Genomic DNA, 26,749 nt, shown 5'->3' with positions numbered 1-26,749 from the left:
AAATACTAGGCTGTAGCTACAGATACATACCAACCTCAATAATATTGTGGAATCACCATAGGCTTTGACTCCGACACATATGGCTATTTAAAGGATACCTGTTGCTCTTGAAGCCTTTTTTTTAATGTTTACTTTGATGGTCTATTGTCTTCTTTTTGCTGTTACACTGTCTCTTTTGTGTTTCTCTCATCTCATCCAGTTATAGAAGAAGACTTCCAGGAGTTACTGTAGATCTTTCTTGTCTATTTTTGCTGATTTTGTCTTTTCTCTTATATTTTATTCTATTTTGTTCTATTCTTTCCTGTCTTTATCAATCTCTCTCACCTTAGTTCTCATCCCCTCCCTCTTTTTCACCTCTCCTTCCTTCTCTGTGGCTGTTGCACAGGAACTTCCAACCCGAAGTACATTCAGGGAAAACAGGCTACAGGCACTTAATCCCAAATTGCTTATCAATGTGGAAGTTTGTGTGATAATGTTAGGGGGATGTGGTTCTCCTTTAGAGGGATTTGAGTGGTCAGCATGACTGCTTGTGTTGCCTCTTCTCATGTTGCTTCACCTTCATGTTGTTGTTGATTATCTTCTTTATGCTTATGCTCTGGTCCTGCATTTGGTTTTGCCCTGAAAACAACCTTAACAGCATAACAGTATAACTATAGAAAGATCTTATAATACAACATAACTTTGCATCAAATGTTTTAATAGGATGATTTTTTTGCCTCCTACACCACTGTTGCTCCAGTATTCTCCTAGTGCAGGCTTCAGTTCCCTCTCACACACCAAGGTCACAGGTCTCCATATTTCCCTCTGGACATTCATTCTGTGCTGTGTTTTTGTGTTGCTTTGCAATGCACATGCTCACTTAAAATTGATAAAAGAGGTTATTGTTATTAGATAGAAAAAGCTTCTTAAGCAGGTATTAACCTTAATTAACATGTTTAAGTGAAAAAAGGTTCTGAAAAGTTCTGAAAAGTTTAAAGTTTTCATCTTTATATGAAAATATTAATCTATCCTTTCTGGGACAAAAGCTAAACTCTTTTAATGTCATTCAGCAGGATAAGTATATTTTTATCTCTATGTTTAATTAAAGATCTTTCATATCTCTCACATGAAGGAGAAGCTGTAAAACTCATTAGTTGTGATATGAAGACATGTCAGAGACAAAAAGATCATAAAATAATTTTTTCTCATTCAAGTCCCATTGACAGAACGTGTTGGACTGGTTCCAGCTTCATCTTCCTATAAATCACATGTTGCTTCTGTCTCTTTCAGTCACGTTAAAAGTTTTCTGAGCTCTTAAAATAGATTCTCATCTGAAGGTGTTTAATTGGAAAGTGTGAGGTTGTCTAATATGGAGTTTACATAACTTCCCGTATGCATGAGTCTCTTTGTTGACCACTGATGGATTTGGTGAGATGTCCTCATTTCTGAGAGAATGTATATAATAGTGGGGCTGACAGAAAGAACATCGTTTAACATTATCTAACCTCCAGGTCCTCTTTAATCTTCACCCTCTCTACACACACATTCTTAAGTTCCGTAAAAGTAAAAAAAAAAAAAAAATCTACTGGACTTGGTTTCCAAGATTTGAAGACGTTTCGCCACCTCTTCAGGAAGCTTTCTTAGTTCAAATGTCTGGATCCGCAGTGAGTTTGAGTCTTTATATAGACAAGGTCTTGTATTGCTTGGAAACATGCGAATGCAAACCAATGAGTGGGTCGTTTGGTTCCATTGTTAGCCTGTAATATCTGAAACCTGTCTATAATTCTGAAGGTCGGTCGTTAAAGTGGGGATTGTCGTTACAGGGGGAGATTGTCGTTAAAGGGGGGGCTAACAATGGAACCAAACGACCCACACATCGGTTTTCCATTTGCATGTTTCCATGCTAATGGGCACATGCATTTATGAACCTAACAAATATAAATATGGGTGAGATGAGCTCCATCTAAGCGACCGTCTTTTTATTGTGTCACCGCAGATCCGCAAGGAGAAATGGGCTTGTGCACGCACTCGCGTGCATTTGGGTTGTGCATGTGCATTTTCTTTTTAAGTGGAGAGGGAGGTTCTTTTCAAAAATTCATGAAAATCTCCACTATAACTTTAAGGCAGGTACATCTATTCATTAGCTTTTAAATATGAGGAAGAGCATGTGGCCTGAAATGTCACTACTATGTTTAGTGAAAAAAAACAACAACCTTGGAGGTGTAATTAGGGTCCGGATCCATATTATTTACATTTTTTAATACAGAGAGACATCCTGTGATTTATAGATATTGTATTTCAGCGGTGTATTTAACTTGTCTTTAGACGAAAATCGTTTTAAACATGGTTTGATGAAATATATTTTTAGTTATGCGTCCATCGTGCAAAACACAAAACCACCAATAAAAATCATATATTGATATATATGAGCTGTGAGGTAAAAGAGGCACATAATCTATTATCCTCCTTGTTTGTAAAGATTTTTTTAACCTAATTTTTCGCTGCTAAAAAGAAAAACACTAAAACTTGAGGCTATAAGACATAAAAAAATCATCTAGAGCCGATTCTCTTTCAGAACTGCTCCTATTTAACGTGTTTCAGCGAGAAAAGAAGGTTAAGACCTTCAACTTATTTTCATTGTGATCATCTAGAAATATGATCTACCTCTACCTAGGAAATAAAGGCAAACAGTTTCCGTCACGTTGAGTTTTAAACCATTGCTTGGAAATGTATAACAGGTTTGTTTGTGTCTAAAATTTTCCCCTGGGACACTTGCCAAAGTCACAGCTGACCGTAAAGCTCAGTAGGCTCGGAACGCTGCCAACACAAACAGAAGCCGTCACTGTTAAGAAAAGCTTTGTTTTCATTCCAGTCAGATTTTAAAAACAAACATCTTCACTTGGTATGTTAGGTTGGAGATGATTCCCAAAGTCTGTTTGTACACAACAGAATGCAGGCAGCATATTTTGACTAACTCTTTGGGTGTGTTACTATTCTTCAAAGAATAGATGCATTGTTTTCACATTTCTTTGTTTAAGTCCAAATACTCAACAACAAGTTTAAATGAAACATTTTATTTTATTTTTCTGATGCTCATAGATATAAGAAAAAAATTATAAGTGTCATAATTTCTCAACAACTCAAAAAATATGGAAAGAATATTAAAAGGTTTAGTAAACAAATAGCTAGTAATTGCTTTGACAAATAGTGAAGAAATACCTTGACAATATAACAAACCCTGATTTTCAATAGTTTTTTTATATAAAGTTTTAAGCTTTAGGTTTTCTACAATAAGATGTAATAAATCAGATCAATGTAAGTGAAAGGAAAGCTAACTGAAAAAAATCAGATTTTAATTTATTCAGTCTCAGATGTTGGCAGTGGTTCGTATATAGGTCTGGATCTTCTTGATGTGTAGAAAATCCCTCCACATACCAGGAGGCACCCAACGATGAAGACCAGATTCAGGCTCAGATTCAGACCTGGACCAGAAGCTGAAATTAAGAAAAACATTAAAAATATATTATAAAATCACATTACGGAGAAAACTATTAATTTCTTTAATGGCAAGCGTCCTTTGCGGTTCAGCTTAGAGCCGCACTGTCCGCTGCCGCTTTTACTATACATCCCAGAGGTCTACACATGGAGTTGGTTAATTTGGCCGAATTTCTAAGTAGTTAAATTACATAATTTCAAAATTTAAGGCAACTCAATGTATTAATTTCAACTCCAAACTGTTGTTGGAGATCCTTAAAAAGTGTTCTTTGTTTATTTGATCTATATTTTAAGCCAATAAAGTTCTGTTGATCAGAAAAGATAAGTTTACACCGGAAGGTCTGGAGGAAATCTAACCCTAAGGCCTGTGGACTTAATACCTAAACCTTATTAAATAGATTTGATTAAACTGGGACAGACTAGCAGTGCTTACTTCCGATAATGACTGTAAAAATACCCTGCAGTAAAGTACAACTGAACTTCTTAACACAATTATGTTCCTTATAAAGAACATCATAAAGAGTAGTAGAACAAAAGAACTTAACAAAACACTGATTAGCAGAATACCTACTAAGTTAAACCATAGAGTTTTTAGAGCTGAATGCTTACCTCTTGTGTCAGAGGTCTTGACAAGCTGCAAAGGTCCCTGGAAAATGGAGTGGCTGCTAGTTTGAGAAGAAGCTTCCCTTTTCCAGTGATTGTTTCTCTAATTCATGCATCCTTGAGAACAGCGAGTACCGGGAACACCACTCTCACATACGAGAACTGAACAGGTGATGTAGACCTGCAGGAAGAGGGAGAAGGAATCTCTTCAAACAGGGACTCAAATCTGTTTAAAATTTTAAAGACGTCCCATAAAAAAAAAAAAACATTACTGTCGAAATTCACAAAAAAACGAGTGGAAATAAAATATTGATTATCAAATAAGTCAAGTATTAAGAACATTGGGAGAAATAGTTTAATTAACTGGATAATAAGGTTGTTAGTTGAACCTCAAATAACCAAACTTAGAAAATAAGACAAACAAAACATTGAGAGAGGAGAAATCTAACAAGGAGAAGGAGAAGAACAAGAGGAAACCTGCTGGAAGAGCACCTCTCCTGACTCTAGCATTTTTCACCTTAAAGGAATAGTACACCCAAAACATGATTAGCCTTCATTTTCTACTCACCCCCATGCTGAACAACACTCTGGAGTACTTTTTTGATATCTCAAATGCATCTGGAGATCTGGGAGGCTTCTTGCTGTCTGCTGACATTCAAATAATGGAGGTCTATGGTGCCCGAGACAGAAAGGTCCATAAAAGTCCACAAAAAACGTGTCAATATTCCTCCATACTGCTCGTCCAATGTATTCCAAGTGTCCTGAGTGGGTAGCATCCAGAATTTACTCGAAACGAAGTCATTTAGAATGTTTTTAGAGCATAAACAGTAGTGTATAGGATTTCCTGAAAGCGCGCACACGCGCGCACACGCGCGCTCACGACGCTACGGAAGCCGGCAGACCAAACCATCGCATTCAGCTCGGCAAAGAACTCATGCTCTTCCTCAACACTGAAGTCCTCAGATATTTTTCTTTCGTTGTTTCTTTCTTTGCACAGGTAAACAGCAAATTTCTTCTTCTACGCTTGCATTATTGGAAGAGCAGACGCTGAATGCGCACTTTCATCTGGTTTGATCTGCCGGCTTCCGTAGCGTCGTGAGCGCGCTTTCAGGAAATCCTATACACTACTGTTTATGCTCTAAAAACATTCTAAATGACTTCGTTTCGAGTAAATTCTGGATGCTACCCACTCAGGACGCTTGGAATATATTGGACGAGCAGTATGGAGGAATATTGACACGTTTTTTGTGGACTTTTATGGACCTTTCTGTCTCGGGCGCCATAGACCTCCATTATTTGAATGTCAGCAGACAGCAAGAAGCCTCCCAGATCTCCAGATGCATTTGAGATATCAAAAAAGTACTCCAGAGTGTTGTTCAGCATGGGGGTGAGTAGAAAATGAAGGCTAATCATGTTTTGGGTGTACTATTCCTTTAAGGAGACAATAATGAGTTTGGAAATGCTTTCTAGGAAAATTTGAATGTCTTATTTTGATGTTGGCAAGTGACTAAAACAGTCAAAAATCTACAGCTCGTTGACACCATCTGTTGGTTGTTACGGAAACAGCAGGGGCCCCTATCTGCATAAGCTGAATTTTAAACCCTTTGTCTATTTTTAGAAAAGAAATTTTAACCCATTGGTGCTTTATGAGGAAACACTAAACCTGTTTATGCCCTTCGTAAGTATATAATAAGTATAATAAAACTTTCTCATGATTATGTCATGGATTAACCTTTTCCCAACTGCATAAAATGAGGTTTTTGTTATAATACTTATTTTTCCCTAATTTTCAAGTCAATTAAAGTAAATCTCTAAAATATTTGTATTAATCAGAATTGAGTTTTGCACAGTTAGTTATTCCATTCAAAAGGTTAAAGATAAAGTTGCATTTAATAAAAGCTCTTGAGCATCACCTCTTCATGAGCTCCGATAAACTCAAAAGCCTCCATTCCAAACCTGAACTGAGACTTTGAGCTGGGGAAGATCTGCACTGTCCTGTCCTTGACACATCTGAAAAACAAATAGCAAAATGGTTTAGAGACACAGACCTTCAACACTTCTTAGAGAAAGTTATTCTAAACTGGAAGGATTTTTTTTTTAACCGCACCCATTTTCAATGATGGTGTAGCTGATGCGGGAGTTGGGGTTGTTGTAGGGAGTCGCCCTGCAGGACTCCACAAACAGCTCAGTGTTGGGGATGGATGTGGTGGCCTCGATCTGCATGAAGATCATCTGCTTTAGGTAAACTTCCAGCGGGTAGCTGCTGGCGTCTACCTGCGTCCTGAAACGCTGGCTCTCAAAGAACTCAAACTGGAAGGTGAAAGCACCAAAGCCCTTCTCCCTGAAAGCATATGGGTTTTTATGTCTGAATCCTAGAGTCAGGTTGGTTCGCTTCGGATAGGAGCAGGAGAAGGCAATCTCAACGTCATGCTGTCTGGAAATTATTTCATTTGGATCAGCTGAAGTGATCTCATTCCTAAAATATATATTTTCTTCATCCTCCTGAAAAGGAAGAGAAATTCACAAAATCAGAAAGTTATTCTCAACAAATACTTTTTTGTAACCATTAAATGTTTTACTGGGATGACAAATTCTCTAAAATGAAACATCAAACATGTTTTGAACAAAATACACATTTTGTGTGCATAGGTTTAACATTTAATGGTTTGTGTTCAAGTTTACTCTGTATTGGCATCAATGAATTGCTCGATCATCAATATTGGATTTCCTACATCATCAGATTGTCTTGTGAACTTTACCTCGACACGAGTCCCACAGGCACCAATGGAAATGGAAGCCACCACATGGGTGTCACTGGAGAGAGTTTCCAGGTTGCAGGAAGAATCTGTGAAGTCATTCAGATGCAGATTTTCCTCATTGCGTCTGATGATGTAGGTCTTAGCAATTTCCACTGTAATAGTTGTTTCATTGCAGGTCACAACAGCAGCTACATATCAGAAAATGGTATGATCAACGTTAGCTAGCAGGGGAATTCAAAAAGTATCGTTTAAGTGAGGCTGAAACAGTTTGGTTAGGATGGTAAGAAATGAACATCAAGGCAAGGCTTTATTTGGATACCATGTCTCAAAAACAATAATGGGAACTTATAAGTAGTTGATTTGCAAAATAGAAGATCTAAACAAACTAGGACTTTCCATGATATTTATTTTCCAGTAACACTTTTGAAATTGAATCTGAAACACATTTCTAAATCCAAGCCTTGCACTGAGAGTGATCAAAAAAGGCAAGATAAGCCTGAGTATGGTTAACTACAATCAAGGCTAAAGGCATGAGGGATGCAAAAATATTGTACTGATATGCTCTATCTGTAACTCCTTAAGTTTGTATATAACACTACTGTCTTTATTCTAATAGACAGTCACGAGTTCACATAGAGATAGAATGAATCAGTTGGTCCAATAGCGCCATCTGGTGCCAAACAAGACTATTTATGGTGTGACAACCCAACAACTCCAACTGTCCACATTATCTGCAGTTCATCTTCTAAACAGCCGTCATTCACTCTGTCTACTCCAATCACAATGTGGAGTAGATCATCAATAATAAAAAAAAAAAAGTCAGGTCAATAGTGCAGTTAACTGGGAGGATACTGCAAAAAATAAAAATCTCAATAAGTAATTTCTTTCTTAAACTAAGGGATTTTTTTCTTGAATTGAGGAGGTAAGTGAAACAATTTGCCAATGGAACAAAACAATTTACATTCCAAAACAAGAAAAAAATTTCATTGTCTCATCAGAGTGCATATTATCTAATTATGCTAACATCAATTAATTCTACCAGTTGATTTAGGATGGAGTTAATGCTGATTTAATATCAATAAAACAAAGAAATAACTCATGCAAGGTAAAAAGGAAATTATTCAAGCTTGTATTTTTACATCTTGCATATATAATTATCTTGTTTTTAGACAGCGTGGGCCATTTTAATCTCATAAATGTCTGTAAAACATTTTTAAAGAAGTGGTTAAACTCCTTGAATAATAATTAAATTGGAAAACAGCAATATGGGGGGAGTGGTGGCCTAATGGTGGGAGCATTGTGGCTGGGTTCGAGAGCTTTTGAGTTCAACTCCCACAGACTGCCACTCTGGGTTCCTGAGCAAGACCGTTAAGCCCACACTGCTACCCGGGCGCTGCACAGTGACAGCCCTCTGCTCCCCAACGGGATAGGATAAAAGCCAAGAGGGAATTTCTCCAGTTTTGAATCAACAAAGTTCAATTATTATAATTATTAACATAGTTTACAAGCTGACTTTTTGTATTGACTTACCATGGCGGCCAACATCAACAGTCACGCAGCGTAGCTCTGAGTGATAGACTCTGTTGGACCTGGATGTTAAGAAAAAACAGCTAGTATAAATAATTGAAACCAACAAAAAAATAAATAAATCCACTTTTTTACTTTGTTTTATTCAGCTAGCTGACTAATACACCATTTACTATACCTTTTCTCAGAGCACGGTAACCAAGATAACTGTTGAGTGAAACTGGAATGCAACTGAACTGGACCGTGCCAGACACAAGCAAAACGTGCTAAATCTACTGTAGTACTGGTCAACAGTAGAGCTCAGCAAGGTTCATCTGTAGCTTAGTTCTCAAAGAGTGCATGAGCAGACTTCGTCAGCTCCTATTTACAGTCAGCTGACTCATTTAACTTGTTTTCGGCCGTTTTCCGGCTTTGCAATTCACAGATCTTTTCAACTGTTCACAACACGTACTTCTTCTCAGATTATTAACAATAGATGATTAGGAGAGATGGGATCTATCCCGCTCTGGATGGTGCAGCTCTTCTTCCAAGGAATCTGGCCAAATTTGTTAGTCTTCCAAAACACTGACCAGCCAGGGTGCAGACCAGGAAGCAGAATCGTAATTTCACACACCTCTCTGCAGCTTCTCTACTTTTACCAAATCCTTACTCCATCCAGACAGAGTCATTATAATCTAGTTAAATAAAATTAATTCCAATTGGGGAAAAAGTTAAAATGATTAAATTTGGTTTATCTTTCTTTAAAAAGTCTGTTAGTTGACGACGATATCTCTATTTAATTTTCATTAGAACTCTGGGCAATTTTGGATCAGCAGAAGGCTTCTAACTTCAGTTTGTGGACTTCCTGATAGTAAAGAATTACAACAGTCCTGCCTTGAAGTAACAAATGCATGCTATCTTAGACGCTATTGGCTTTGTTCAAAATGTGAAAAGTCCCACACATTCTCATCTTCATACTTTGGATCTTGTGCTGACGTATGGCATTGAATGCGAAGGAATAACAGTATTTCCTCACAACCCTGTCCTCTCTGACCACTTTTTAATAACTGTCAGAATTACTATAACAGAGTTCTCCTCCCTCCCAAAAAGGTTTCACTATAGCAGATTCCCCTTCACAGGTTGATGATTTTCTTGATGAGTTGCTAGTTCTCTGTGTACTGCCTTAGACAATGCAACCCATTTGAAAATGAAAAACTTTAAAGATACAAAACTGGCTGCCTAGTTTAATACAGAGCTGCACACTCTGAAGCAAAATGCTGGGATACTGGAGAGAAAATAGCACTCTACATACCTACCGGAATCCTACCTAGTCTGGAAAAATTGTTTACTGCTGTATAGGATGACCCTTCGTAAAGCAAGAGCAGGATATTTCTCCTCATTAATAGAGGAGAATAATAGCCATAGAATCTAATCCAGGTTTAGAGTGCTTTGATCATGGTGAACTTTCAGAGTCAGCAAAACTATTGTCTTCATCTAAGCCTTCAAATGTGTTAAGCCTTGTCACACCTTGATGATTTAGCCAGCATACACTGATGCCCCAGAAGATTTCTTTGATGGCAATATTAACCTAGCTGCTGTTTACCGCCCATCCACCCAAAAAATAAATAAATGAACAAAAAGAAAAAAGAAAAAGAAAGAAGGTTTGCAGTCGCAGCAGATTCAGCGTCATGTCTGCCAGGAACGTTGTTGGTCATGGCCGTGGGCATTAACTCAGGGAGGATCACGCTTACCTTCTTGCTCACCATACAACTGGAGCAGAGTCAAATTGAAGAGATCTTGCTGATTGTGGATGTCAGCAGATAGGAGGCGAGGAACCTTTTAGCGTAATGTGTCAATGGTTGTAAGAACCAAGCTCGGCACACGGATTCAGAGAGCTAGTGGAAAGGGGGCACACAAAAAAACTCACCTATCTCTGCCCTCAGAGACAAAGCAAATTGGGAAATGGTCATTCAGGTTATCCTCAGTAGGTGTCCATTTTATGGTGTATGTATCGGCAGAAACACTCTCCTTTGAAACCCCACGTGGTCCTGTCACAATCAGATCACGTATCCTAAATAAAAATGTTGAATTGATGAAGATGTTAAGAAACTCACAGGTAGAGAGTATTATTGCACTATTTAAAACACAAGTAAAGAAAGAGACAATGTATTTACGTTGTGAATTGAGCTTTGGATCTGACTTCAATTTCAAGGGTATGATTGACGTATGCAGGAAGATTTACTCCATTAGCCGGAGTTGGTGCCAAGAAAATGGGAAAGTAATCACCATCGAGGCATGAAGGAGCGGTGTGTGAGTCCACTGAAAATGAGACAATAAATGTGTAAGAAGTAGTAATTGGAGAGAAATAGTTGAATGGAGGTTCTACATACCCAGAACAGTGAACTGCAGAGGGAGCTTGCTTAAAGGATCGATAGATGAACTGTAAGCTTGTGTGGTCTGAGCAAATGTGGTTACAGGTGGGGGAAATGTGGAGGTTCTTGGGGCAAATGAGGAAGTGGTTGGAGCAGCTGGAGTATTAGTTTGGGGAAATGTGGTGGTTGTTGGGGCAAATGGGGAGGTGGATGGAGCAGCTGGAGTATTAGTTTGTGGAGATGTGGTGGTTGTTGGGGAAAATGTGGTGGTTGTTGGGGCAGATGGAGTATTAGTTTGTGGAGATGTGGTGGTTGTTGGGGAAAATGTGGTGGTTGTTGGGGCAGATGGAGTATTAGTTTGTGGAGATGTGTTGGTTGTTGGGGAAAATGTGGTGGTTGTTGGGGCAGATGGAGTATTAGTTTGTGGAGATGTGGTGGTTGTTGGGACAAATGAGGTTGTGGTTGGAGCAGCTGGAGTATTAGTTTGGGGTGGTGGTTTTTAAGGGAAATGTGGTGGTTGTTGGGGCAGATGTGGTGGTTAATATGGCTTGGCGTTTACGTCGTGTCATTGTTTGGGGCCACTTTATGGTGTAGGATCCATCGGAGTAGGACAGAGTTATGTCTTTGTTGGGGAAGTCCTCCACCACGAGCTCCACTGGGTAATATCCGGTCCTTTGTCCTGGGTTGTATGTGAGGGAGCAGGAATTCTAACATGGAGAAAATGTTGTTATTGCTTTCAATCTACTTTTTCAACAACTAACCTTGAAGCATTTTAGTTAATAGTTGCATAAAGATTTGTCTAAGTGGGACACAAATTAATAACTGTTATGTAGAAATGTATAGAGTGGCCTTTCATTTTGCAAATGTTTTCCATTCCCTTATTTCACAAACATTCAGAATAATGCCACAACACTTAAAAATAAAATGTAAGATATGAATATGAATTATAGATTTTTACCTGATCGAAAGAGAAACCATTGACAAGACTGCAAATTCCACACTCATATGTAGCAGATGTAGTGGGAATCCTGCACCTGACGTTGTCACCATCAGGGTCAAATGTTGGGATATTGAAAGTTCGAGGGCAGTTCCTGGGCACTCTGTTATGTGAAATTAAACTGATTAGAAAGTCTCACAACTGAGGAGATATTATATCTGATTTAACTTCTCCTTTTTCTATCATCATGAAAAAAATCTTATGTGGTTCTGAATCCAACTCTTTTAGGATTTTTTTAAAGGGACTCCATGGAGAAATAAGTTTCATACAGTGTTGTTTTGGTCAACAATGACTATGACCAAAACATTTTGTAGACAAAGATTTTTTTTTTACGACAATAAGACAACAACAAAAAAACACGGTTCTTACACTATCAAAATATGATGAGACATACATGAGTCCTACCCTTTCTTTGCCTTGCAGCTATATTTGCTGTCCAGCAGCAAAACTTCAATTTTTCCATCTCGAGCAGCAGCAGCGCGTTGGCGTCGCGTCACATGCTTAAACACTCCCGACGCGCTGCGCCTGCTGCTCAAAACGCGCTGCGGGACCTTTTGCTGCGCCTATACACGCGTCAACCAATGACTTTGCATGTAAACTCGCTGCTTTTGCTGCGCCTGCTAGGTCCGGTTCACACCGATGTCAAGCGGTTGAATAACAGCAAGCACAGCGTTCATTTGTTTCACCATGTTTTTCACATCAGCTGTGAGATAGCCACGCATGGAGTCACAGATTAACAGTGATGGTGATGAGTGGAAAAAAACCACATTGTCTCACCTCCCTCAGCCACTCTTTCATCATCTCCTCAATGAGGAGATGAGGAGTTCTGCATAAAGCACATAGCCTGGGTGCCATTCCGAACTTAGTCCCCCCCACAACGTTTGAGGTCGGGAAGTTCGGTCTGGCATTGCTCAATAGTAGCGCGAGTATGCTCACACAATATCTGGCGGGCCAATCAAATTGTCAGGGCGGGCTTTATACGATGATGGACAGATGATCAACAGAAAAGTAATCAACCACGTCACCAAAGCGCGCTTGGGTGACAACAACAATGGCTGCCGCTGGAGAGTTGAGGTGTGTAGATTCTGCTATTAGGTCTGTTCTAGAAGATATCGACAACAAATTAATTTTAAAAGAGGAACAGAGAAACACGATCAAGGCTCATCTTCTTATTCTAGGCGTACAACTGCACACTTTGATTTTTGTTGACAACAACTATGCGTCGCTTAACATACGTCACGCACTCCGTTGCTCTTATTGGTTGTAGGTCTATCCAATTGAGTGCAGAGGCATTTTTTTTCCTGGTTCGTTCGAAACACGCCCCATAATCACAGCTCTATGGAGCAGCATCAGACTCATATTCTGACTAGAATTGAGTAGGACTACGTCAGGCTATAAAGCACATACCTGTTCTTTCATACACAATCCACGCCCACACTTCCCCCTTTAACGTTCTCACAAGTCCGCAGTAACAACACACATAGGGCGCACCGCACCAAAGGGCGCGCCGCACATTTTGAGGGGAAAAAAAGACGTTTATATGCGCCTTATAGTCGTGAAAATATATATATATATATCGAGTAAGATATATGCAGCATTTTAAAAGTTATGTGAATGACCTTACAAAAAAAAAATCTGATTTAAAAAAAAATATGTAATTAAGCATTAAGACCTACAGTGGAAACATAGCCTTAAGGAGCCATTACTATTAAAACGATTATTATTGGAAAAAGTGCTACAGCTTCTTGTATCTCTGGTTTTTAGTGGAGACAGAAAGCCCTTCACACCAAACTAAGTTCTGGTTCTGCTGGAGGTTTCTTCCTGTACATACGCTTTTTTTTTTTTACCTATAATTGTTGCCACTTAATATGCTGCAAAGTTAAGAACTTAATGCAAAAGGCTGAGTTTTCTTAAATGCAAAACTGTTTACCTGTCATACTACTAAATTGAACCTGACTTCAATGCTTTATGGCGAGGAATGACTCTTAATGTCTGACATGTTCCAACAATCTTTTAAAATCTGCTCTTATAGTATAACAGATTTATGGTCAAATAGGGAAAGTAAAAGGAGAACAAGCAAACAATGAGCGGCTACCTGATAAGATGAGGTGTGATGATGGCAGGAGGTCTGTTAGATTCACCAGTGTCTGATCGGATTCCCATGTCCACATGTGTCATCATTCTCAACTGGCGGTAACTACCTCTGACGTTTCCGATCCAATAGCCAAAACCCCAGGAGTATTCATATCTGTAAGGATATCTGTTGACAACATGTTTAATAAGATAAAACGCTATCATTATCAAATAATCTTTATTAAATGTTATATAGCTCAATGGGTTTACAATATTTAAGAATTTTTGGGGATACAAAGAAAAATAAATATTCTGATTTTCAAACTTTAAAACTTTTCAAGGTCTTATATTCAGTGTAGGAAGCTTATCAGAGCCCACCCCATGTCAAAGGACAGATTGCTGGTCAGTTTTCTATTTGTTCTCACTTCATACTGTCTCCAGGTGACACCATAAGAACCAGAAGAGACGGATTCCACAGAGCGCTGTGTCTGGGTCCCACAGTTACCTCTCCAGCAAGTTCCATCAACATATGAATGGTGGTAGTAATATGGAGTGTTCCTTTGTCGAAGTTCTACCTGCAAAGATTCACAGTAAATCTTGTTTTACATTTGCCCAAATAATGCACATTTTATACAAATTATTTAATCTATAAAGGGAAAAAAAGGTGTTATTTTTGTCCGAATTAATCCCTTATTTTTAAGCAGAGCTTTATACTCTAAAAGATGTGGAAGAAGACTCACCTCATTGGTTCCATCTGCGTTCCGTCCCTTTGAGGTGAAGGCTACTGATCCACCATAGGACCGGTAGTAGCTGGATGCTGCAGACGCAGCAGCGACCAGGAACAACAGAAGCAGCAGAAGCGGTGCAAGAGATGTCATGCTGATGAGGATCTGTCCCTCACAGAAATTGACCATTTTTATACTTTTCTATAAGGAAATACCTAGATCATTTACTGAAAGCAGGATTAATGAAGATCAACCAGTTTAACCAGATTTTTTTTTCTGACAGATTGCAATCAGACTAGGTTAAACACATTTGTCCAAAACACAATAGCTCCTTAGATATCAGAACCAACATTGTTTTTTTTTCCCTGTTTATTTAAGAGTGTAAGAGGAAGCTAGAGGTGAGTTAAAATTTTGTGAATGACAAAAACTAAACTTGAACATTTTAGATATTCAGGTTGTTCTACCGGTCTTAACACATATTTTGGGTGGGCCTATGTTTTTTAAATAATGTAAAATAAAGATAACGCGGTTGACTTATCAACTGTATTACCAGAAATATCACTGACCATTTGTGAAAATCGAAATTACACATAAGTCTAGAATTTCATCCTGAAACATTTTTGGAAGATAGACTTTTATAACATTCGGAATAGGCAACACTAAGCTCATTTGCATCCAGACATTTTGAATTACATTTTGAATTGAATTACATTTTAAATGTAATACCTGAAACTCTCTTTTCCATTTCTTCCATTTAAAGATTGGCTACAATTGGTGACATTGGAGATCCCATTGCACAACCATGCTTCTGTCTATAAAAATTATCTCTGAATTTGAAATAGGTTGTGGAAAGACTAAGGCCCAGTAGTATGCAGACCTGGTCCAGAGTGAAATTAGTCCTATTGTTTAAGTCACTATCTTGTTGAAGACGTGTCCTGACTGTTCCCACTGCCTCTGATTCACCAAAGAAAAAAAAATCTGACAGCGTATCTCATAATTACAAGATCAGTATCTCGTAATTACGAGGTATTATCTCGTAATTTTGAGATAAGATACGCTGGTTAAGAGGTGTGACAGGGGCTTAACTGACCTAGTTACTGATTTTCTTTTAACGTTCACACAAAAAATACAACAAAACTCTCCTGACTAAATCAGGAAATAAAAAAATGCAAGCAGAGCAGAGACAGAGGACAGTCTGAGAAAACCTGTTTCTGATCAGGTTAGCTCTGGACAGAACAGAGTGACAGATATAGTGGTTGAGGAAACTATTTGTGAAACAGAAAACTTTCACTGATCTCAGGATTAGATAACTTAAAGTTTTCACTAAACCTGCTGAGTGAAACGAGCCTCTGGATGGTAACAGCATGACAGTGGAGGACGAGTAAAGGTCAAACAAAAGGCAAAGACGTAAATAGTACAGGAATTAACTGGAAATCGGAGGTGGTAATAATCAATTGAAAACACCAACAAGTAATTTATGGTGTCAAGTTAAACAACTGTAAATAAATTAAGTTTGTTCATCTTGATATGAAGCCAATTTAAGAAATGTTTTTATTTTAGAGATCTTAGCTTCCCTTCACTTGCTTTCATTCATAACCAGAATGGAATTTAATATCCTTGTTCTCACTTATAAAGCCATAAATAACCTGTCATGATGGGTTCACTAAAGGAGACCCAGATATGCAGAACACCACTGACGGACACAAGGATGAAAAGTTTAACAGTTTATTTAAGCACAACACACAGAATGTACTGATTCTGGTTTGGGCCTGAATTCTGGTTCACCGGAGTCTGCGTGAGAGACAGCACAGTTAGGGACTGCTGACAGGGTTTGATTTCCAAAGGTTCACTGATTGTACCTTGAGGGTTCTTGAGGTTTACTTTGGGAGAGTCACTGTTGGTTCTGGAGAAGAGTTTATCAGCAGAGTCCGTTTGCTGCTTCAGCGTCTCACGTCTTAGCTTGAACAGACCTTGGCTTAGATTTCCCAGCTCAAGTCCAGAGCTGCTTGGGGGTTCTCTGTGAATCTTCAGGGTTTGGCTCAGAGGGTCGGCTCGGCAGGTTAGCTCTCCCAGAGCTTTCACAGAGGAGGCACGGGTTTCCTGGAAAAAAGAGACAGTAGTTAGAATCCAACCTGGATTCAAAGTCATGGAGATACACTGAGGATCTAGGCTTTAGCGCTGACCAACTGGAACAACACTGCGGCATTGAGGCAAGGTCTGAAGACAGCTTAAGTAGTGGATCCTCTGATGATCTTGATGAGCTGCAGCTGTGCAGGAAGCTCCCTCAGAGGATCCACGGCGGACTCTGCTGGAGAAAGAACGCTCGTACTCCTCGATGAGTGCAGGGTCGAGGATGTACGAGCCTGGGACACACTGGCGATCCTCCGGTCCGTAGCCCTCCCAGTCGACGAGGTACTGCCATCCGCGACCTCGTCGACGGGAGTCCACAATGCGGCGCACTGTGAAGGCCGGATGGCCATCGACCTCCAGGGCGGGTGGTGGGGAGTCGGACGGCGGGCACAGAGGGCTCGAAGAAACAGGTTTGATCTGGGAGACGTGGAATGTAGGGTGGATTCGGAGGGACTGAGGTAGTTGGAGACGAACAGCTGAGGGGTTGATGACTCGAGAGATTCTGAAAGGTCCAATGAATCTCGGGGAGAGTTTTCGAGACATCCCCTTGAGGGGGATGTCTCGGGTGGAGAGCCACACCTCCTGGCCCTCAGAGTACTCGGGGGCGGGACGTCTCTTGGCGTCGGCGAAACGTTTAACGGATGCAGATGACTGGTTGAGTGGGGCGATGGTCTCCCTCCAAATCCTTTGACAGCGACGGATGTGTTGATTGACGGACAGCACCGATATCTCTCTCTCATCTGCGAGGAAAAGAGGTGGTTGATATCCGAGACTGACCTGGAATGGGGATTGTCCAGTGGATGCAGAACGGAGAGAGTTGTGGGCATATTCAATCCATGGGAGGAATTGACTCCAATCCACGGGGTTATTAGACGTGAGGCAACGGAGGGTGGATTCCAACTGTTGGTTCATGCGTTCGGTCTGACCATTCGATTGGGGGTGGTAACCTGAGGTGAGAGAGGGTTTGCAGCCGAGAGCAGAACAGAAAGCCTTCCATACCTGAGAGATGAATTGGGGACCTCTGTCCGAGAGGATTTCTTGGGGGATGCCATGAAGCCGGAAAACATGTTTTATGAGAAGCTGTGCTGTCTGGAAGGCCGTGGGAAGTTTTCTGAGGGGAACTAGATGGCAGGACTTCGAGAAACGGTCAACAATGGTTAGTATGGTGGACATACCTCGAGAGACAGGGAGACCGGTGACGAAATCAATGGCGATATGAGACCTTGGACGCGAGGGAACAGGAAGTGGTTGAAGCAGGCCAGAAGGAGGTTGGTGTGAGGCCTTGTTACGGGCACATGTGGGGCAAGCCAACACATACTCCTTTACGTCCCTGTGGAGAGTGGGCCACCAGAAGCGTCTGGAGATGAGAGCAACTGTTCTACTCACTCCAGGATGAGCGGAGAATTTGGCGGCATGCATCTACTGGATAAGACGGGACCTGACAGAAGATGGGACATATGTACGGTTAGATGGACCGTTACCTGGATCGGGTTCAGTGGCCAGGGCTGAGTTGATGAGGTCAGTTATCTCCCAGTTGACCACCCCTACTGTACATGAAGCCGGAAGGACTGGTTCAGGTGTCTCAGGATGATCGACGGAGTAGAGACGAGAGAGAGAATCGGGCTTCACGTTCTTGGATCCGGGTCTGTAGGAAATGATTAGGTTGAAGCGGGAGAAGAAGATTGACCACCTGGATTGGCGAGGATTAGCCTGTTTAGTTGACTGGATGTAAGCCAGGTTTTTGTGGTCTGTCCACACAAGAACCGGGTGCTCAGCTCCCTCCAGCCAATGCCTCCATTCTTCCAACGCCAGCTTGATAGCCAGGAGCTCTCGGTCACCCACATCATAGTTCTGTTCAGCGGAAGAAAGCCTACGGGAGAAGAAAGCACATGGGTGTATCTTTTGGTCTGAGTCCAGCCTCTGGGAAAGAACGGCTCCAACGCCGGAATCTGAAGCATCCACCTCTAGGATAAACTGCTTTGCGGGGTCAGGTTGAATAAGGACAGGAGCTCTGTAAAACAAGGATTTTAATCTTTCGAATGCTGTTTGAGCCTCGGGAGTCCACTGAAAAGTTCGTTTTACAGAAGTCAGGGAGGTTAATGGAAGGGCGGTTTGACTGTAGTTTCTTATAAATCGACGATAGAAGTTGGGAACCCTAGAAACCTCTGAAGTTGTCTTCGGTTCTCTGGAACTGGCCAGTCTAAAACTGCTTTGATTTTGTCCTCTGAAGGTCTTACCTGGCCGCCCTCGAGCACAAACCCCAAAAAGGTGACTGAAGGTTGATGAAATTCGCACTTCTCGGCTTTCACGAACAGCTTATTCTCCAGTAGTCTCTGTAAGACAAGACGGACATGTTTCTTGTGCTCATGGAGGTCCTTGGAGTAAATGAGAATGTCATCGATGTACACGAAAACAAACACGTTGAGGAAGTCTCTGAGAACATAATTTACTAGGGCCTGGAAGCAGGCTGGAGCGTTAGTTAGACCAAAGGGCATTACAAGGTATTCGAACTGGCCCAAGGGTGTTTTAAAGGCAGTTTTCCATTCTTCGCCCGCACGTATCCTAAGGAGATGATAGGCGTTTCTTAAATCCAGCTTGGAAAACACTGTTGCACCCTGTACTGGTTCAAAAGCAGAGGCGAGAAGAGGCAGTGGGTATTTGTTTTTAATTGTGATCTGGTTCAAACCTCGATAATCAATACAAGGTCTCAGGGAACCATCCTTCTTGCCCACAAAGAAGAAACCGGCGCCCAATGGAGAGGATGAAGGACGAATTATTCCAGCAGCTAATGATTCGTTGATGTATTTTTCCATAGTTTCTCTTTCGGGCTTGGAAATGTTATACAATCTGCTGCTAGGAAGAGGAGCACCAGGTAAAAGTTCAATGGCGCAATCGTATGGTCTGTGTGGAGGTAGGGACGTCGCACTGACCTTACTGAAGACAGGGGCTAAGTCATGGTACTCAGAGGGAACTGAAGAAAGGTCAGGAGAGTCCATCTCCCCCCCCCACCTCTAGGAAACCCCACCATAGGGGCAGCAGAACGAAGGCATGTTTCGTGGCACGTAGTGGACCATGATTCCAGGTGACGTTTAGTCCAGTTAATGTGAGGATTATGCTTCTCCAACCACTCGAACCCGAGAACCAGCGGGGAACATGCAGAGGGAAAAACAAAGAATGTTATTGTCTCTCGGTGGTTACCTGACAGAAGTAGATCGAGAGGCTGGGTTTGGTGGGTAACTCGATGGAGTCTTTTTCCGTCTATAGCGGACACACCGAGAGGCTGAGAGAGAGGAACGGTTTTAATTTGGAGTTGCTGGACGAGGTTAGAGTCGATTAGGTTACGTTCACAGCCTGAGTCGATGAAAGCAGAGAAAGAGAGGCTTTGATTATCACAGAAAAGCGTGGCAGGCAGCAACAATCGAGGAGATTTCATTGTGTTTATTTGGCCCGCCAGACTCCTCAGATCCTCTGGCGGGCCCCGGCTTTTGATTTTGCCGGGCAGGAGGCGATGAAGTGTCCACTCTCACCACAGTAGATACATAGTTTACTTAGAAAACGCCTCTGTCTCTCCTCAGGAGTGAGCCTGGTGTGTCCCACCTGCATAGGTTCGACATCCCTTTCGCCCGAATGAGAGGCCTGAACAGGCAATGGTAGAGACTGGGGCTTAGACCTCTGAGAGGGCATCTGCTCTGTAGAGGGAGAACAAACAGTCACGTTATGTGAGGCAGAAGAAAAAGTACTCTGCTTCCTAGAACTGTTTCTGGCTCGAATTCTATTATCTAGTCTGATGGAGAGACGAATTAAATCTTCGAGGGTGGCAGGTTCGTCGAGGGTAGCGAGTTCATCTTTGATCTGTTCGTTTAATGCCATGAAAAAGGCTCCTTTCAGGGCGCTTTGGTTCCATCCGGAAGCTGCCGCCTTAACCCGGAAGTTAATTGAAAATTCAGCCACTGCAGAATTTCCCTGTTTAAGGTTGTTGAAGAGAGCTCTAGAATCAATTGTTTGGTCAGTTTCCTGGTTGAAGACCTGGGTAAATTCAGCAATGAAGTCAGAAAAATAGCAAGTTAAACTGTCGTCAGCGGCAAATCTTGCCTGAGCCCATTCCAAGGCTCTTCCTGTTAACTGAGAGAGAATGAATGTTATCTTCTTGTGATCCGTGGAAAAACTACCAGGGGAATTCTGAAAGATCAACCGGCACTGAAATAAAAATCCTTTGCAATCTTTCATGTTACCGGAGAATTTCTCTGGGAGACTAGGACGGAACTCTGATGACGTCACAGCCTGTGACCTCGGAGGAGGGACTGGAACCGGAAATGGTTGCTGTACAGACGCAGCATTAGCGCTGTTCACGTAGTTAACATAGCCTTGAATGGCTTGATTCTGTCTTTCTATGTGGGTGTTTAACTCACGTAGAGCCAGGCCGTGTCCATGAATTTGGGCTGCCTGTTCCTCTAGTCGACGGAGATGGTGATCTGCTGGGCCTTGAGTTTGGCCGCAGTGTTCTGTCATGATGGGTTCACTAAAGGAGACCCAGATATGCAGAACACCACTGACGGACACAAGGATGAAAAGTTTAACAGTTTATTTAAGCACAACACACAGAATGTACTGATTCTGGTTCGGGCCTGGATTCTGGTTCACCGGAGTCTGCGTGAGAGACAGCACAGTTAGGGACTGCTGACAGGGTTTGATTTCCAAAGGTTCACTGATTGTACCTTGAGGGTTCTTGAGGTTTACTTTGGGAGAGTCACTGTTGGTTCTGGAGAAGAGTTTATCAGCAGAGTCCGTTTGCTGCTTCAGCGTCTCACGTCTTAGCTTGAACAGACCTTGGCTTAGATTTCCCAGCTCAAGTCCAGAGCTGCTTGGGGGTTCTCTGTGAATCTTCAGGGTTTGGCTCAGAGGGTCGGCTCGGCAGGTTAGCTCTCCCAGAGCTTTCACAGAGGAGGCACGGGTTTCCTGGAAAACAGAGACAGTAGTTAGAATCCAACCTGGATTCAAAGTCATGGAGATACACTGAGGATCTAGGCTTTAGCGCTGACCAACTGGAACAACACTGCGGCATTGAGGCAAGGTCTGAAGACAGCTTAAGTAGTGGATCCTCTGATGATCTTGATGAGCTGCAGCTGTGCAGGAAGCTCCCTCAGAGGATCCACGGCGGACTCTGCTGGAGAAAGATGGGATTTCTCCAGCTCCCAACATAACCAAGCTCTGTCTTATAACAGAGACCTGATTGTTTCTTCTGTTGCAAACAGAGCATTTAAGTTTTAATCTACAGTTCTACTGATTGTGCATTAAGTTTCTAAAAGAAGAATCAAAGGCAGATGTTTCAGTTATCAGGCTCCTCTTCTATGGAACCACATTTTCACTTTTATTCTGGAAGGACCTGTCTACTGTTAAGACTCAGCCTTAAATTTTCATTTTTGATAAAGCTTATAGTGGCTCAGAATATCCTGATCATGCTCTGCAGTTATGCTTCTATAAATTCAGGCGTTTTTTTTTTGTTTCGTCATTACACCGTCTGTAGTACAGATCAACGAAATGAACTTTCTGCCTTTAACCCATCCCAAGAGGATGTTTTCTTGTTAAGTACATCCACTGACTCTAAATTACCTGTGAAACGTCTTCCCTCAGCCAGCGAACTGCTTGTTTTTGCTGTAAAATGCTACACAAGTCGGCAGTTTTACTGTGCATCTCCGTGGGAGTGGGGAGTATCAACATGCCAGGTGGTGGCTTTACTTTTTTCAGGCAATCCGCAATCTAGTGAATAAATATAGATCTTTGGGTTCAACACCTGCCTACTACCTGTTGCTGTTTAGCTTATATTATGGTGCCTACAGTCCCCCCATTTTTAACCAGTCATATGCATAATTTACATGCATATGCATGCATATTTTACTGCCGCCGATGTCAATTCCTCGAATAACAATACATGCATGTGACAATAACACATTTTTGTAGACACCTTATACCATGCAATGTTTAGAAATTGGTCTCTCAATAATATTTAACTTTTTTCAAGTTCACATACCTCAAAAACCTGTGACAATCTGCAAATACGTATTCCCTAAAGGCAGTTATCTTAAGTGACCAGATGGGTCCTCGAAATCTCCAACAGTGATGCTTTTCCTCTTTTCGTTCAGTTTTTGTCTTTTTTTGAAGCAAAGGCAAATATCCTAAAACCCATATTTTCCAGAAAAGGCAAGACAGATATTATGCCTGTTCCACTCCCTTTTACCCCAGGCTAACAACATTCCAGAAGGAAGTGATGGCTTCCATTAAAGAAATCAGATGATAGGGCATGACTGGATCATCTGAGAGTGCTGTTATAGGGCGACCACTGAAGATGGCTTCTTAATCTTACAATACATGATCGAGGGTTTGTTGATGAAGCACAGAGTTAAGATTTCTTCTCACCATGTGGATCATCCTCTCCCAAACCAGGTGGAATCAAAATCCAATTAATTTCCACCTGCAGCAAGAATTACTTTATTTTGTCCTGATATGGTTTAAGTTTTAGTGCTTGTTTCAGGTCTCTTTAAGCACCAGCTAAGTTGCTCCATTGTCAAACCACAAATGTTTAACTCACCCTCTACTCTCGATGAATGGCCTCACTGCATTAATGCAGGAATCTGTGTCGATCATAGCTGCTGCCTCCAAATGAGTGCCTTCAACTTGCCAGGCATGTCTTCTGCACCATCGTTTCCCTCTTTTATTTTCAAATGACCCAAAGAAATAGACCCCAGTTTTAAAATAGGGAGCCTGGCCTGATAAAAGGGTTGCAACAGATTAGTCAGACATTTTCTGCATATTACTATTGCAGGATGTTCTGTTTCCTCTGGCATTTTATGAAGCATGCCTCCGAATCTCAATGTTTTATCTTCCAAAACAGGATCCAACACATAGATGAAACTAACCTGGAACCTTTGCTACTGGCAGTACAAAATAATAAAGAATTCATCACCCTTAAGCTTTGCCAATGACAAACTTCTAGTTTTAAAGTGGTTGATGGTCCTCTGGTGCCCTCTTGTTTTCATTTGGTGCACAACTGGGTTCTTATTAATTGAAGGTCATGCTGGGGCATGGCAGTGGTGCAGGTGATAAGCGTTCACCCAATGTTCAGGGACTTTGGTCCCTGATGCTGCCATCAATACCTGCCCCAGCGATCTTTTCCATCGATGCAAAATGTGTTGTTGCAATGCATCATCTCAGCTGCAGGCTTTTCTGCTCAGTTCTTTCTGCATTTTTTTATTTTATTTTGTTTTTTATTTCTTGCCTGCAGTCTCACAGGTCCCAGGAAAACCGAATGCTTATAGACAGAAGTGTTCACAAATAACATGCCACGCCTGACCTTTGGAATGCTGTTGTGGCCTTATCTTAATGCAGGAAGCATCAGTCTCAATGGATCACTGCAAAGCAAGAGCCCTTCTAACACAGCCGCTGCTTTTTTATTTTTTGCAATGTGAAGCATTCCTTTTTACATAAAGCAACACAATCTTTAATCAAACAGACACCTTTTTCTTCTGTAGCTGCACCTTTCAGCCAATCACCAACATAGACCATTGGCTAAAAGGTTGACTGATTGATCTTGTCTTGGGTCGGGGCTCAGATGCTTAGGCAGCCGTTAGATATTACTTTAAATTATCTGATGGAAGAAGGAGCGATATGAAAGATCCTTCCTGCCTACAGCTATCAATAGATAGAACTATGGATAGATGCATTGTTTTTATCAAATATAGCCCAAAAATTATCTATTTTTCGTCAAATCTTACTTTTATTTAGATAAATATTAACATTCTCTAGGAAATGGTTGATAGATTAAATGTTAGATTTGCTGTAGGAACAAAGCAGCCTTAAAAGTGGTTTGGTATCTTCTACCATCTCTTCTTCTTCCTGATTGTGCTTTTTGAAGCAGCAAAGTTTTAAAATCTATTGTTTTATTACACAATATTGTTTGCTCAGTTTGACAAACGAGCATCTTACATGTTGAAAGCACATTTTCTTTATTCTTTATTTTTTTGTCTTTGTGACTTTCTCTTTGTTAGTACATCATGTGTTTTAGCATGTTTTATTACTTTTATTCAAGAGAATATCATTTTTCTACTTTTTAGCCTGTTTGAAAAAGAAATAAACTAAATATACCACCATTCAATAAAGATATATGTGTTACAGTCTATAAAAACATATTTACTTTTATTTTTATTGAGGTTATAATGCATAGTTAGACTGAAATAGCCTTATCCTCCAGCGCCCTCTGCTGTTTTGGCTACAGACTGCAATCTCATATTGGGAACTGTACCCTGTAAAGTGATTTAGTGAATTTCTGGTAAACAAAACAATGACTGGTTTGTTTTTATTTGTAAATTCATAGCTTCCCTTTTATTCAATGCATTTTCAGAAACTGCAAAAGAAAATAGTGAATACATATATTAGTAATATGTTTTGAATAAACAAAAAGCCTTTTACTTAGTTGAATATTATAGAAAACATTTTGCCAGAAAAATCATGAAAACTGTTTATTTTTCATTTAACTTTGAAGCACTTGTAAGAAGAAATTAAATGTTTCCGGTGCTGCAGAGTATGTGGTTTGCATTGATGAAGAACTTGCTACATATTTTCAACAAACATCAAAATATGTTTATTTCAACTCTGGTTTAGCAACACATAATGAAGATTTTGGAGCAGCTAATCTAAAGCCAAAACTTAAATCTAATCAAGACATTTTAACATGACTTTAAAGGAGATTTTTTACCTTTCAAACAAAATGTATTCCAGGTATCAATATGGCTTTTGCCAGTTTAAGGAGGCTGATGATGCTGACAAAAAATCCACCAGTGTGGCTGAAAGAAAACCCTTCAGCAACCCTTGTTTTAAAAAGAACCATGTTGGCTTAGACCAGTCATGCAGGTTTTTTAGGTTTCCCTGCTTTTACCGCAGCTGATTTTCATTGATTAAAACGCTTTTGCTGAGTTGCAATCATCAGAATCAGCTGTGCTAAAAGCACAATAAACCTCTAAAAATGCAGGACAGTGACCCTCAGTGACTGGCTTTAGGCATGACGGGTTTAAATCATTTTTTTTAAAGAAAGTAAAACTTATTTTTCATTTGCCTGAGTTATTTTAGTCTGATATTAAACTTTTCGAAAACTGTAAAACACAAACACCAAAGAGGTACATTTCTGTATTTTTCATAAACAATCTTTTGGTTTAATGTGTTTTGTGTTCAAATAGTTGATGAGCAGCTCTTAAACAGGTGAGACGCTGTTCTTGTGTTTTTATTGCTGTTACAGTTTGTTTATCTGCTTGATGAACTCGTCCATGGGAGTTTAACCTGTCTGGTCTGCTAAAGGCTGAAACAAAACAACCTGATCAAATTTTCTCCTTTGGACTTAATCTTTTTAAACTCTGCTGGTATAGTAGCTTGTTTGTTTTCCAATTATCTGTTTTCTGAATATCTGCTCAGTTTGATTTTCACTGAGATTCTGTCTGAAATCGAAATAATCATCTCATCAGTAAGCTTTAATATTCCCTCGCTTTTAAATCAGTTGAGTTCAAAGCTGAAAATAAAAAATAAAAACCAAACACACAATTTCCCATAAGAGATTTTATTACATTTATATAAAATAATATGCATATAAAGCCCCTCTACTTTAATTACAGGAAAAATGCATCAGTGTGACCTGAAGAGAACCGGCAGAAAAGCCTGAATGAGAAGCCGGTTCAGCAAGCAGCGATCCACAGATCAGATCAGCTGGTGTTTCTCACACTTTTAAAAACACCTGATGTCTGTCCGCTTGTTCTATCACTGATCATCTAGATAGACTTTATGCATTAAGGTATGAGTTACGCACCACACCCCACTTCTGAATCTGCTGAGTCTTTTCTACATTAAAAGCAATTTTAGCAGAAAGTTCCCTATAAAACATTGTTTAGAACAAGGCAAGATGATACCTATTTGATTTAGCCGATATAAACTCCCCATTATTAAATCAGATCTATATAAACTACATTTCTTTTTTATATTTTTAAATTCAAGGTAGTCTGCTTGAATAGGAGAAGAGACGAATTAAAGGAGACACATTATTGGAACTCTTGAGCTCAAAAACATTTAAAA

At 40.5% G+C, this 26,749-nt stretch overlaps 1 protein-coding gene and 1 long non-coding RNA gene across 2 annotated transcripts; both read right to left on the bottom strand.

Moving 5' to 3' along the window:
* Positions 1-3,371: 3,371 nt before the first annotated feature.
* Positions 3,372-13,974, bottom strand: LOC119797688 (mucin-5AC-like). The gene is made up of 12 exons (XM_038306859.1): positions 13,807-13,974; positions 11,673-11,814; positions 11,205-11,421; positions 10,733-11,125; positions 10,517-10,661; positions 10,270-10,413; positions 8,367-8,425; positions 6,837-7,024; positions 6,185-6,579; positions 5,991-6,087; positions 4,084-4,258; positions 3,372-3,473 (listed from the first exon to the last, which is right to left on the bottom strand). Exons 1-11 carry the CDS (start codon positions 13,890-13,892, stop codon positions 4,181-4,183), a joined length of 1,944 nt encoding a protein of 647 aa, XP_038162787.1. The 5' UTR covers positions 13,893-13,974; the 3' UTR covers positions 3,372-3,473; positions 4,084-4,180.
* Positions 13,975-14,164: 190 nt separating this feature from the next.
* On the bottom strand, positions 14,165-14,684 carry LOC119797686. The gene is made up of 2 exons (XR_005282612.1): positions 14,525-14,684; positions 14,165-14,359 (listed from the first exon to the last, which is right to left on the bottom strand). It is a non-coding gene; the product is annotated as an uncharacterized LOC119797686 (long non-coding RNA).
* Positions 14,685-26,749: the final 12,065 nt, after the last annotated feature.

Source organism: Cyprinodon tularosa, unplaced genomic scaffold, assembly GCF_016077235.1.
Source record: "Cyprinodon tularosa strain WSP-4 unplaced genomic scaffold, ASM1607723v1 ctg595, whole genome shotgun sequence".
NCBI classification, from domain to species: Eukaryota; Metazoa; Chordata; class Actinopteri; order Cyprinodontiformes; family Cyprinodontidae; genus Cyprinodon; species Cyprinodon tularosa.
Note: the sequence above shows the minus strand (reverse complement) of the source record. Positions and strands in the feature narration are given on the sequence as shown.

Bases quoted from the DNA above. Each gene is read 5' to 3' on its own strand.
- LOC119797688 (XM_038306859.1), bottom strand. From the start codon at position 13,892: ATGATGACACATGTGGACATGGGAATCCGATCAGACACTGGTGAATCT. The intron at 8,426-10,269 runs GTGAGTTTTTTT...CTTAACATCCAG, and splicing joins GTCTCTGAGGGCAGAGATAG to GTCCAACAGAGTCTATCACT. The intron at 7,025-8,366 runs GTAAGTCAATAC...TCTGATATGTAG, and splicing joins TGTTGATGTTGGCCGCCATG to CTGCTGTTGTGACCTGCAAT.